Source organism: Fopius arisanus, unplaced genomic scaffold (genome assembly GCF_000806365.1).
Source record: "Fopius arisanus strain USDA-PBARC FA_bdor unplaced genomic scaffold, ASM80636v1 scaffold00047, whole genome shotgun sequence".
In the NCBI taxonomy this organism is placed as follows: Eukaryota; Metazoa; Arthropoda; class Insecta; order Hymenoptera; family Braconidae; genus Fopius; species Fopius arisanus.
The window spans coordinates 478,829-493,420 of NW_011887786.1; the positions used below are offsets into that span (position 1 = coordinate 478,829).

General features: G+C 41.4%; 1 protein-coding gene across 2 annotated transcripts in view; it reads right to left on the reverse strand.

The window, feature by feature from the left end:
* Positions 1-7,956: 7,956 nt before the first annotated feature.
* Positions 7,957-14,592, reverse strand: part of LOC105267470 (LIM and SH3 domain protein Lasp) — a 48,637-nt gene continuing 42,001 nt past the window's right edge. The window contains exon 6 of one of the 2 annotated variants that reach the window (XM_011306351.1): positions 7,957-8,991. In XM_011306351.1, coding sequence (XP_011304653.1) covers positions 8,815-8,991 — 177 coding nt within the window. In that variant the 3' untranslated portion in view covers positions 7,957-8,814. Of the gene's footprint in view, positions 8,995-14,592 lie in introns of both variants that reach the window. The other variant, XM_011306350.1, reaches the window with a different exon arrangement.

The window sequence follows — 14,592 nt, forward strand, 5'->3', positions numbered from 1 at the left end:
ATCTTCGTTTCGTCCTATTACCCATGATGGAAGACGTCTAACACCTTCCCGCATTTCCATTCAGCAACATCTTATAACGTTGGCGAAAAGTAGACAATTAATTAAAGACTGTGACGAGGCAGAATTTTGCGCCCCCCCCCTCCCTGCCCCCTAATTAATACATCTTATTTTTTTCTTAGCTTAAGTTAGGTTTAAGTTACTCTTTTTGCCACCGTTGGGCATCCCCAGACATTCCCTATCTTTGTTCCCCTTTTCCCTCGCCGCAGCACTCGCGCATCAACGAAGAAGACCCCGTGTGACCCCAGCAGAAAGGGATATCCCTCGGCGAGCATCCCCTGGATCAGAAAAAGAGGGACACGCAATGACCTCCCAAAATTCGAGCAAGAAGAGGTGAGAATAAGGGGCAGCTATCACTCGTGCCACAACTGCCCCACGAGTCACTGCCCCGATTAAGAAAGGAGAATGAGTGGCAGCTATCACTCGTGCCACAACTGCCCCACGAGTCACTGCCCCGATTAATAAAGGAGAATAATTGGAAGAACTCACTCGTGCCACAGCTGCACTACGAGTCACTACCCCATAAAGTAAAAGAGTTACCCCGAAGAGACCCTGTGAAGAGACCCTGTGAAAAGACCCTGAAAAATTGTGAAGAGACAAAGTGAGAGGAAAGGAATTAGTGCGTAAAAGGAATTATTGGAGGAACTATTTTGAGAAATATGGTGTGAGAGAAATTGTTGTGGACGATACTGTGAGAAGGAACTATTGCGACAGGAGTGAAAGAACTTGTGAGGACCATTATGAGGAGCACTAGTGTGGAAAAGAATTTTGGAACGAGATCGTTGTTGAAGGATTGTGCCCAGGACCCAGAGACAGAGCCAGGAGAAGGAAGGAAGGAGGAGAAACCCCAAAGAAAACCGAGAGGATTGTTGATTCCCCGTGAGTGCCCCATTTTTATTCCCTGCCTCAACGAATTTCCCTGCCCCGTGTTAATTTCCTCCTCAACGGTGAGCCTCCAGTAAATTCATTTTCTTTGTAATTCAAGTCCCCTATTAAATAGTACTTTTACAGTTGGCCCTCCTCACTTCCCCCTTTGTTTTTTCTTTCAAAGGTAGAGTCACCTCCTTTTTTGTCATAATGTTTCACGTAGCCGCAAATGATTTGACCTTACCCCCTCCCCACCCTCGAGTTAATTAGTTAGTAGTCAAAAAACCTGGATTATTTTTTGTATTAATATTTGTGTACCAGAGTTCGGAATATACAAACAAATCAATCCACCTAAATCATACCGAGTAATTATTTAGAACCCCCCTCCCCCTTATTATTTCAGGTCCCCTTAAATTATTTAAATTATTGGATTTGGCCCCAAGTTTAATTTTCCCGGATCTATCGTGCCTTCTCCGAGAATTAATATGTTTTAATTCACCTGCCAAGGTCACAAGATATAGTAATTTTTTGTTACTTCAAATTCCAAATGTTTTTAAACAAATGTCTAGTCGCAAATTCTATCATTTCATCGAAATTACAAAATAGAAGGTACGATTCACCAGGAAATTAATTAGACCATTTATTTCCTCATTTCCTAAATGCAAAAATTCATTTTTCGTGTTCAAGTTTCATATGCAAAATTTAAAATGTGATATAAAAATCTGCAATGGAATTTTCACGGAATATGTCCCTAAGACGGCCGCAAATTTTTATTGTTAAGATTTACCATGGCAATATTTGAAAGCAAAATAATAACTGCCGAAAACCAATTCCGAAATATATTCTCCGAGTTTTTTTATTGCAAAATTCAAATTTTCAATTCTATATTTAAAATAAAAAACTCGAATTTGACGCCAATTGTAGCAGTTCAGACATTTTTGTTCGACTCGCACGCTATCCTACGTGGCTGGCGGGAAAATCTTCACCGTTGGAGCCTATTCGGCGCCAAAGGTTGGCTAATTGGATGACCATCAGGATTTGGTGATTATCCCGACCCTAGTAATAGGCTGCCTTTCGACTACCTGAAGGTTGCCTGTCCCTGTGCTAAGTCGTGGAGAGAGAATAAGGGTCACCCACTAGGCGAGTCTAACCCGGAATTTAACCGAAATGAAAGAGGGAAAATCTCAGTAGTATAAACGCGATAAGATACCGATATAAAGTTTTTTTTCCTGCCATTCCTGGCCCTATCCTACCCCATGCATGCAGCTGTGGATCCTACACGTACACTGTATCGTACTCACTCTTGTATAGAAATGACATGGGACACCCCTAGGAAAAACCATGCCGTTACAGGCGGTTGCTCTATTAGCAACTTCCGCTCATCGGACATTTCTATCGAGGCCGTGGCAGACCAGTAGAGGTGGCCCGATATATAGAGAGTATACCGGGGTGGGTAACTGTAAACCTAAAAAGCATATCCAGGCGAGGGAAGCCTTGGAGTAGCCTACTAGAGGCCAATAAGAAAGCAAGCAAATTACGAACTTTACTGAGAGCCAGCTGGAGCGGCTTTGCCGACTGAGTGGAAAGTGCAGGCCCCTAAGGTAACCTTCAGGTAGCCGGTAGCCAGCTTATCACTAAAGTCGGGATGATCTTCACATCCTAATTGGCACCCAATTAGCCAACCTTTGTCTGCGAATAATCGCCAGTGGTGATGATATTTCCGTTGACTATGTACAGAGGTGTGCGAGTCAAACAAAAATGGCAGACCCACCAGAATTAACGCAAAGTTTCAGTTTCAAATATTAAACATAAAATTGAAAAATAGAAATTTGCAATGAAAAACTTTGCAGAATAGATTTCGGAAATGATTTTCGGAAATCATTATTTTCCTTCTAAATATTGTAACTCTAAATGTGAAAAATGAAAATCAGCAACGGTTTCATTATATGATAGTATATCATATGTGACGTGTGGAGTTTCCTTCTTCTCATAATTCCACTGTTAGCGGGCTCCGGACAGCCCCCTGACCAACCTTCGAAATCAAGCGTCTGAGTCGCCAAGTTGACCTTATCCTTAGTTAATTAATTAGCTTCGGCAGGATGAGTTCACAGGGAGTTCGTCCTATGTTGGGAAGGGAACAGCTATTAAAAGAGGACGCACTTAATACCAATGGTGGTGTATATACAGGGCGTCCCAGAGGTATACATACTGATCCTGAACCAGCATGTACAGGGGGTAATTCTGAGCTGAAAAGTCCGTTTCCACTTTAAAATCAGAAGTACCCCCTCGAAGAGATTAGGGTTAATAGGAGAGCCAATGACGCTGCAGCGTTAAGCGGCTGTACGTCCGTGTGGCTCCGCGCTTATGGGTGAGTGATGCCCCTTCCAGGCAATGACATACGGTTCTACGTTCACCCGTGAGCGACAGAGAGAACGGATGATACTACTCCCTTGATCTCTCGCTCTCTCGCATCACTCCAAAGAAATGTGTTTGCAGTTATCTCTTAAACAATTGGGTTGCGAGGAGTTTCCCATTGATTATTCTTTGTTGCAAATCGAATTTGCAACTAAATAATCTTATGTAAAAATCATATAAGCCCAATAATTTATTATATAATTGCAACAAACTGTTTGATAGTTTTTAATGGTTATTTAAACAACTATTCGGCCTACAACATTCTTCGATCAAATAATTTTTGTTGTAAATTAGATTTGCGACAAAAAATGATTTGTGGAAAAATCACTTAAACCATATTATTTCGATTTACGAGATAATTAATGATTAATCAATGACTGGGGGAATGAAAAGGGCATCCTCCGCGACTTTCGTAAATCGTGAGCAGTATAAATGTTTTTCAATTATTAATTGTCGATCGAAAATAATAAACAAAAATATGCGGCATTTTCTCACAACGATATTTTTTATGGAAATCGATACTCGTTTTTTGGCATCTCTTTTTCTAGCGATGATCTCATGTCCTTTTTCTTGGACTCATATGTTTGCGCCCGCGAATCTTTTGTTTTCCGGATTTTCTCAATGTTTATCGTCGGCGTGGTCATTCGTTTTGTGACAGTCCAGTGTCAATGACCGTGATAATGGTGCGTTTTACGGTAGTGGAATACGCGAGCATGGTGGCTGGGTACGGTGTTGCGGGGGGAAATGCAGCAAAACCTGCCCCACTTTATGTGGAGCAGTTTCCCAATGGGTTGGTTCCAGATCCTCGCACTTTTCGGAGTGCATTTGAGGGTTCTCCTCCCAAGGCACAGAGAAGGACGCCCAAGACGTGCGGATCGTGTCCAGCTGGAAGAGGCCATTCTCCAGAGCGTCGAGGAGTCTCCTGAGTTGTCCGTCCGGGGAATTGCGTCCGCCCTAGGCACCACCCGTTGCACGATTCATCATGTCATGAGGGTTGAGGGTCTGCATTCCTGGAAATTTAACCCGGTCCAGGAGCTGAAGCCGGAGAACGTGCCGAAGCGTATGGACAATGGCTCCTTGACAGAAGTTGCGATCCAGAGTTCATACGCAACGGGATCGTGAATCGGCACAATGACCGGCACAATTGGACTTTTGAAAATGCCTGTCTCATGAAAGAAACGAATTCTCAGTATCGTTGGGACAATATGAACACCTGGGGAGGGATAATTGGTGATGAAGTCCACATTTATCACCTTCCAGAACGTCTCGACGTAAGTAATGTTTGTCAGCTACTGTAAGGAAAATGATTGTTCGAAATTAATGTTGATTTTTTGCTTCAGGGTGGCAATTACTTGTGATTTTTCCAGGATGGTCTTGTGACTGTCATCGGGGACGGCCATGTGGAGAGAAATGTATGGTTCCAGCACGATGGAGCTCCAGCTCATACAGGTGTCGCCGTGAACCAGCTGAACGAGTGGTTCACAGATTGCTGGATCGAGAACAAGAGCGACCGGGATAGAGGTGGACATCGCCAACCACCTGCAGCGTGGCCTCCGCGGTCTACAGATCTCACACCGCTGGATTTTTTCTTGTGGGAGACTCTGAAGTCACAGATATACGCTCAGCATCCAGCGAATCAGGAGGACGTCGTCGCATTGCTACATGCTGCAGTTGCAGCCATCACCCCGGAAGAGCGGGAAGGTATGAGCAGTAATCTCCTGAAGAGGGCCAGACTATGTCTTGATGCAGATGAAAGACACATCCGGAACCTGCTTTAGGAAATACCTGTCTCCTTCCTATCGTATCCCGATGGGAAAACCTAAATCGGCCCTTTTCAGTGCCACCACAACTATTCCAGCAAGGATCCTCATCGTTTTCCCTGCCCCCCAGTCCTTTTTAAACACGGAACCTACAGCGCACTCCGTGCGCCGAATTTGAATTTGGCGGTACGCGTTGACCAATGAGAAATTAGTTTTACGCGTTTTGAGATATTTCAACTTGGGCGAACTTCATTTTTGTGTTTCTACTTTCATAAAAAGAATTAATTGTCGTTGCTGACGATTTCAGAAAAATCTTCACCAATTCCCTCCGCGTTTCAGTGACCGTCATTTAATTATTAATTATCCCATTGAATTCGCAACAATAATTATCTGTTTAGAATTAAACTAAGGTCCTTTGGGTTGCCATCAAAGCCAATATCGGCCATCTTCGACAATGATAACCGTGACCCATAGGTCAACGGTCACCAGCAAAATCTTCCAGAGTAAAATCAGCCCCCCCCCCCCCCTCAGCACACTGTTCGTTCTGGACATTGGACACGATAGCATCTATATCTATTCTGAACCTCACCACGTAAGTCACCGCAACTCAACTAGCTAATTTACCAAGTAAAATCCACTACTTAATTTACGTAATTGTTCAACTACTTAATTCAATATTAATTCAACCCGTACATTAACCATCCAACTTGTCAGCTTCCAGAATTCTAATCAGAATTATAACCATTTTCTTAACAACATCTATAAAGTTATTCCTTCACCTCAGAATTGTGAACAGTTGTTCTATTTTATTTATTGAATTGCTGGAAATATCGTCTGGATACAAAATAATTGTCAAGGGTGATCCCTCAACCTGAGAACATTAAAAAAAAATCTTTTCCTAGTATTGCTGCCTATTTCGAATGAAAAATGGATATTTATATTTCAAATTGATAGAATCTTGAAAATTTTCGCCTGATCGCAGGGTCATCTTCTGCCGGTATTGGTCGAACCAAGGCTCAAGGAGAGAGGAAAATCGAATTAGAGCAGGTAGCGTCGTTAAAAGGATGAAGCCGTACTCCCAACACTCACTAACGAAGCGCGGAAGCCTGATGAGCCAGAAGCGGGCACTGCGCCAAGGTACTCCTCCACACTTTCGACTCACGCCTAGGTGGGGGTGCTCTGCGCTGTAACGTACTGCCCCTGCTGCGGCATGGATATCCTTAACATTAGCTTCTCTTGAAGCGCGCTGAATTTAAATGTCACTACTGAACCCTTTGAACTACCCCTCCGAATGATCAGCCGCTGAGTGCCCGCTCCGTCTAACATGGAGCGCTCATACGCCGGTATGAGTCCTATGCTATAATATATTTCCTCTGATGATTTTTAACCTCACACAAAGTCTCCAAGGGAGGGTAAGTAAGGGATTTCAAGTGAGGATAGTGCTAGCCGACTCGGGGTATACACAATAGAGAAAAAAAACAGGATGATTCTAATTTTGGAAGAAAGCGGGACCAATTATAGAATACTGCAAGTTAAACGAAAGAATAGTTAACTGAAAAATAGCACCGGGTCATAGCAAAAAATATTAACATATATGAGAAGAGTAATGAGTGAGCGCAGGGAATACTCGTTGGGGCAGGGGGAACAGGGAAAGGGTACTCACGGGTAATATCGGCCACAAACTGGTTTTCCAAAATTTTCACCTCAAGGACTCCTACGTTTTTTCCTTCATTCTTATCTTTTAGTTTTTGCCCCTGTTTCCTGTCTTCCGTCCTTCTCAACTCATGGATTCAGGGCCCACTTTCTTCCTCCAAAATCTTGTCTCAAAAATCCTCAATAACTCTCTCATTTTCCCTAATTCATTCACTGGGGTAACCAAAATCCAAGTGATGACCATCCAGAATCGGGGATAATTGGAAGTCAGTCGGAGACACTCGGGCGACTAATTTGCCCTTATCTGACCCAGGTGGATTACCGTATAGTTTCTATGGTAGTCTCTTTCTCGTAAGTCCTCGCGGCATGATCACGTGATGTTCTGCTGTGTTCGTCGCAGCTGGGTGAGCTTACTGGGAAACAGGGACGGGGGAAGGAATTTTATGGGGGAATAGGTTGTCCACCGGTGGCGTACATATTATCCTAATTCGAGTAACAATTTAATTAATTAATTAAATAGGACCAGGGGAGAAGGATCAGAAATCTGCCTCATCACAATCTTTTTCACCTATTTGAAACCCATCCATACAAGGAAAGAAATTAATTCTCATCTTATAGTCAAATTTAACATGTAAATGTAGTTTTCCTACTGATGGATGGGCCTCAATCACGAAAAAGAATTTTTGTTCGTGTTAATCCAATAGGGAATATTTCATATCAATGCCCTACCTTTTAGAATCAGTCGACTACATCCGGCCTTTCTAACCATTATTATTGAATCAAATAATAATATTCAAAATTGTTTTTGAAATGAAAAAAATGTTACCGGAGAAAACAATATATACACATATATATGTATATCATATTTTTCCACGAGATTTCAGCGAAGATAGAAATAATCAGGACAGCAAAACGTCTTATACATTTCTGCACAATTCCCGCACCATTGTGATTTCTTCATTCTTTTTTGTCATCAGCGATATTTTATACCAAATTCTTCTACCTGCCCAAGAGTTTTCATTGAGGAAATTAAAATTATTTATAATACTCACTTGCAATGGATGATGGAGTTGACAGGAATTTTCGATTGATTTGAGAACAAACAATTGTTGGTGATTTTTTTCGGCGTCAAATATCTGACGAAAAATCGAAAGTATTTGTGATCACTACAAATACAATCACGACAAAAATAAAATAACAATCGTTAAATTTACATATGGAAAATATGTATTATTACAACATCCTTCTGCCATATCCAGTATTTATAATATTATTGTCGATCTAGAGTCAATAGTAGTAGATAGTTATGTAGGTGGTGGTCTAACCTAGGATCGGTGATCTTCTTTCAGTTTCAGATAACGAATTCGTAAAAATTGGTTCGGACAACGGTTCTACAATAACTGTATTTACACCATGTCGTAACCACAGTTTAGATAGATGAATATTCATTCTATTAAATATTTATGTCTCGTTGTTGTAATTGGTTACAACGCAAATACCAATTCATCAAGATAATAAAAAATGTCCGAATTGAAGTCTTTGCATTTCGTCAATCTCTATCATGTAAAAGGCACTTGGTTCAGTTACGCCCCTCCCCCACATCTACATACACTATGTTAGTATTTTTTTTTAATGAAAAAATAAATTATCATACAATCTGTGTTAATAGAAAAAGAGTATACGTCTGAGAAGCGAATAAAATATTCGAAATAGAGTTCTTTCTTCTATAAATAAAATGCATGAGTTCAAGAATTGATCTTCGAAAATGGAAAATCAACAAATAAGCTTACACGATAAAGAAAAAATGGAATGCCGAAAGAACTGCGGACTGCAATTGTATGAATGATTGACAAGATCTCTGGGCGTTTTATGTAAGGAATTGCAACAATGAGAATGTAATCTCGGTACTAAATTAAACTCTCCAAATCTCACAATATTAGAGTGTGATAAACAGAAAAATAGTAGTTTTCTCTTACAATGCTTTTTCCAATAATTTCTATCAATGCAACTAATAATAACAAAATTTAAGGACCTTAACAAAATGGAACTGACAAGAAACAATTTAAATTTGTGCTGGTTCAACGTAGTTTGCCGGTAGCATTCCGTGACGTCCAGTTCGTTGAACAAGCCCTGTCATCCACCCCTCGTCGATCGCAGTGCAATTTATAATGAGATCCCCGTCACAAAAACTCACTTCGTCGGAATCCTGCGCCTCGTAATCGTACATTGCTCGATACACCCGCTGAAAAAAATTTTGAAAAAACATCAAGAATATATATGTAGAGATGTAGCTTTATACTTTTTTACATGACTGATTTTAAATAGGTACTTAAACTTTGACTTTATAAGAGTAAAGTTATGCCCTGCAGAACATTGCATTGTGCTATTCTAGTTTATGTTTCTATATAACTGTCGGGATCTTAAGCGCCTATGCAACACTTTAAATTGTTGGAATATATATACATGCACTGAGAGAAAAATGTAGTAGTTTCAACGGAATATGGTGCCAACCACGCACGTTCTCTTGTTTCGAAATAAAAATTGACTCGATTGATGTTAAAATCGTTGATTTAATGAATCTATTTCTAAGGTAATGAAATTCGGTTTCGATACGAGAGAATGCGTGTGGTTGGCACCATATGCCGTTGAAACTACTACATTTTTCTCTCAGTGTGCCTACAATGGCATGCTGTAACGTACGGTGCTGAATGGATCAGCTGGTAGACACTCGACCGCGACACTAGGACCAATAAGTTACAAGTCCATCACTCTATTGACTTTTCCATCGTAGGCCGAAAGCACTTCGTTTCTTTACAAGATTTTCGATATAATTTCGTCAGGATTCGTAATTATATGTTAATCAGATTATAGCCACTTCGGTAATCAGAATCAATAAACAAACATGGGATCTACTTCATTCAGAATCAAATCATTGCTTGCATGAATCCATGAATTTTAGAGCAGATTCATCAGATTAATGTGTTTGATATAATACTATCTAATCATCGGTATGTTAATCCACGAGGTGACACCATCACTAATAACGATGTAACACCTCCGATGTTACCATCAGCGAATCCGCTAACTGCATTATCAACCGAGTTAAGACAGCGACGAAAACAAGAACTGCTCCTGGACGAAATAACGTTTGAGTTGTCACCGAAAACACAGCATTATTTCGATTCTACACGTGACACTGCCGTAGGCAAATATCTCTTTTGTTCGACCCAAAGTTCGATAATATTGTTCTGCAAGATTTTGCCAAATGGAAGTTTAATATGAACGCCGAATAAATTGCTTTCTGCTCCTCCGAACCCGTGGCGTTGAGATACGCCATGTATAGCTGACCGAGTAATACTCAAGCCTCGCTGCGACTACGGAGGCCGATAACTTTCCAACAGAGAGTAGTCAATGATCGACCTTGATACCAACCCGGAGAACAACAAAGAGCTCCATTGATCAATACAACTACCCAACGTCACCATATAGTTACCGCTTCAGATTGCTTGCCTTCAGCAAGAACTAGCCTCAACTGATCGATCAGGCTGATTCTATTTGTCAGGCCTACCACCTCATGGATGATAACAACCATTTTCACCCTGTAGTCAGAAATGCGAGCTTAGACACTCCAAGAAATTCACAACATTCTGGAAAACTTCCCACGACGGGCAAGTACAATTTTCTCCAACAAGAGCTCCTCAAATGCGTCACCGACTCCGTACACCGATAGTTTCAAAAACTTGTCGAACTTAAAGCAGCGGAATGAAAGCCTCCCAACCAACCTAGCTAAATGCAGTTGTTTGTAGGTAAGAGTAGCATGTCAAAAACAGTGCAAATCAAATAGCTTTCGCTGCTCTCTCGCAACGTAAGGAGGATCATTAAAACTACCAAAACACTGCCGCAGAAGATTTAATAAAAGACTCCAGCATGACATCGGTCATGGCTGCTCCAAATCACGCAACGCACCTAACAATCTACCAGCGCAGTAGCCTCGGAAATCAGTAACTGAAGCAGGTGATCACCCATTTGATGATCATAAATCAGAACCTGGACGAATCCATGGAATGAATCACTTAGCAGCCAGAGGAACATCCAGGTCATGTTCATGTGGTATCTTACATGTCAATTACAGTCAATGACGTACTCATGTGCAACGTCACCCAACTCTTGCCTGAACTGCCGTTAACCGGCATGCTCGGCCTAGGTAGCTACAGCTGCCTCTGTATGACACCGAGCTCAGGATTCCAGGGGACTTCTCCATAACCGTAGACATGCCAGCAGAGTGGATTTCGCTTCTTTTAAGAGAAGTCCAGGAAACACATCGGGACTTGAATGATGAATTATCAATTCATTCTCAAATACGATTCTACAATTGTTCATAAGTTTTTGTGCCAAGGCTTTGTGCCAAGGCCGTAAACCTGCCTCACTCTGGACAGCACCGTGTGGTGACACGTGTGAACCGCCGCAGCATCATGGTCGACATTGACGATGATGAGGAAAATATCTCAGTTGGTCGCCGCAAACCAATCTTCATGGCCAAAGTACCTGAATAAGCAGCAGAGAAGCCAAAGCAAAAAATTAAACCCATAAACATACTCCTCCATAAACTTGGATCGTTGCCTCCCTGTTCGGGCAAAGACACTGAGGGGGAGTATATGTGTTGATTCCAACCTTATCTGTGACTGGCGGGTTAAGGGTCTTGCTGTGCCAACTAAGACAGTGCCGCCAATGAAAACAACGACTGTTTGCTCAATCAGAGAACGACTGAGTTGCTTTCAACTAAGGTTAACTGATCATATATCAGAAAAAAACTTGGCACAATAAAAAAAAATGAGAAAGGTTGGGGCGAAACCCCACATGATAATGTGGAATGGTGGTATGGGCCAGCCTCAATGTCGATTATGCGAAGAAACCACAATAAAGGAGCCTCAAGTGACCGTCATTATGGCTTAAGAGGCGTTTAAGAGGTAATCTTCATGAGGATAATACCTGGCAACCACGAATCATCTAAAAGAAACCACACAATTGCTCAAAGGCATTTTTAAATGGATTATTTTCAACTGTTTGTAGTTCTTAATTAAACGCGGGAAGCCACTGACATAAACAACCCTCCAATAGTAACAGGAGATGGGAGCAGCCTTAAAGAATCAAAGATGTCGGCAACCTAAAAATGGACCATCCCAACCACGGGCTCCCCGATATCGACAAAAGAGAAGGCAGGCTAATCGGGGTACGTCTGCCTCGAGTGCTTATCGTTTTCCTATCACTCGTTAAAGTGTGTAGTCGGTCTTTTCTTCCCGGAACCGCTCGTTGATCGTTTTCTTCTGAAATTTATTATTAAAGAGTACTGGGTAAGTGCTCTATCAAATTCTGGAAGTGACTCAATGTTGATCAGCTATTCACGTTTAGATTGAGGGTAATTGTTGGAAATCCTGTCAGCTGACAGGCACCCACACATACACACGCGCGGCTCATCCATTCTCTTCCCACTCACGCACACCTGACGCGCTCACCTCGGATTACCGGGGTTATTAATTCGGACACATGAGACACCACGTCCTGGACAGCTCTATATTACCTTATGCAAATATATTAAATTAGGTCATGTGACCACTGAGTTAGGGCGCGTGGCACCTGCAAGCCCGTGACTCTTTCCCATTCGTTTCCGGGAACTTGTTAAAGGAACTACTCTCTGTACCGCTTAATTCTCGTGATTCGAATTATCATTATCGTGCCGGCTCAGTTATTCTATTTTTCTAAGAATTCGGTCCGCTCATTATTCCGGGTTATTAGTGACTCATTTATTGAGACATTTGTTATTGTGAACTTTATTTTGACAATATAGTGAATTCTGTGACCATGTGCACATGTGCGCTCATTTGTTGACCCGCTCATACCCTCCCGGAAATCCACCTACATCTCGCCCACCATTCAAAAATATTCCCACCAATCCAGATCCCTCAAAAAACAGTAATGGACGTGCAGTTAGAATGCTAGACTTGTATGTAAATTATCCGGGTTTACTTCCCGGCACCGGCGCTCAAAATTTATAGCGCTCTAACCTCACAGTTTCACTTGCGAGCAGTAGTACCGTCAAAGGGACGACTGAACCAGGGCAAGTTTTTTTAAAATCATATGTGCGTGAAACTCCGCCGGTTTCAGTGAAGCAACGACACATAGAAAGTGACGGGTTTCACACTGTAGTGTGGGACTCCACACATTGATTATATATCGACTCATAAAATCGCCTAGTCCCTCGTTATTATCGACATAACCCAAAATATTCGAAGTTTCATTCATTCATTCGATAAAAAAAAAAAATTAAATAGGCGATAACATCGTACCAGATAGTGACGCGGAGATGGATCTCTCAGGAGACTTTTTTGATAAAGATTCGGCATTCGTCACTGAAACAACTAGAGGTTCTCCGCCAAAGAAAATGCTCTGTCTGGATGATGAAAATGACAAATGAAATAAAGAAAATTTTCCACCAGAAATTTTAAAATCAGCACATGAAAGCAGGGATCACATGATTCCCTAACAATTTGGTACTAAATACAAGGGAGTTTATGAAACTTTCAAGGAGAGGGTGGAAGGAAATAATGTCAAAGAACTATTAGAAACAGTTGCCTTGGCTTATTTTGAACATCTCAAAAAGAAATATGCGCTTTCTACTCTGTGGGCAACCTATTCAATGCTGAAGAGTACGCTTGTAGCCTACGAAAACATTAACATTTACACCTACTCTCAATTATTGGGTTTCCTCAAACAAAACGAAAGAAGAAGAAATTCGTTAGTTCATTACTTTTGAAACAGATGATTAGTGTTCACCACTCGAGGTTACCAATAATAAATGACAATAAAAATTTCAGACTACATGGAATCAAGTCAACGGGCCGGCCTTATATTTGTCGCAATTATCAATTACAGGGAGAACTAATTTTTGGTGTCGTCGGGGCAAGCCGAGGTCCTAGAACTGCCAAATGATAGGATTTATTTTCTATTTTTCGCGATGTGAAATGTATTAATCAAGCCATGGGAATTGATAATCCAGGCGGCATCCCAAAGAAAATTGCTGAATTCCTGCATCTTCCAAATGCCAATGACTATACCGACCATGCTCTCCGCAGAAACTCTGCAACAGTATAGGCAAACGCAAGAAGTACCGTGTGAGGATTAAAAGAACTTGGAGATTGGAAATCTAGATCCAACAAGAGAAATACAAGTGCTACGATCACAAACGCCATCATGTGTACCTATTGTGGGAAGACTTCCAATCCTGATGCCAGAGTCATACTTGACAATTTCGTACAAGGAATTCCATGGCTCCCACCTAAGGATAATGTAGTTTCCACCAAATCAAAACACCATTGACAAATGTCGTTGATCTACAATCTCAAAGAAATCGACAATGCATGCTACACGTTTACCAAAATCACAAACATTCAAAAATATAACAATGGAAGACAAAGAAAATATAAAGGTATCTCAAATATTGGAGAAATCGTCTGACAATGCGTCACATTCAATTTCAGTAATTGCACGAATATAACTGTGAACATCAAGAAATAAAAAAAATATTCGCTGTTCTTCTTCATTTTAAAAAATTTTTTTCCCACGTTTATTACCAAAGTTTAAAGCATAGTTCATGTAGAGAAGATTCTTTTTGAAAATAAATTTTCAGCTCCGTATTTTGCCTCCGACCCCACACCCCGCGGGGCTTTGCCCGTCGACCGCACCAGGAACTTCATCCCTGGTCTCTACCAAGGGCCTTCGTCACCCTGGAAACCCTGCTTTCTTTCTCTTCGGGAATAAATGCGGTACAGGGGCATTGGGGGGG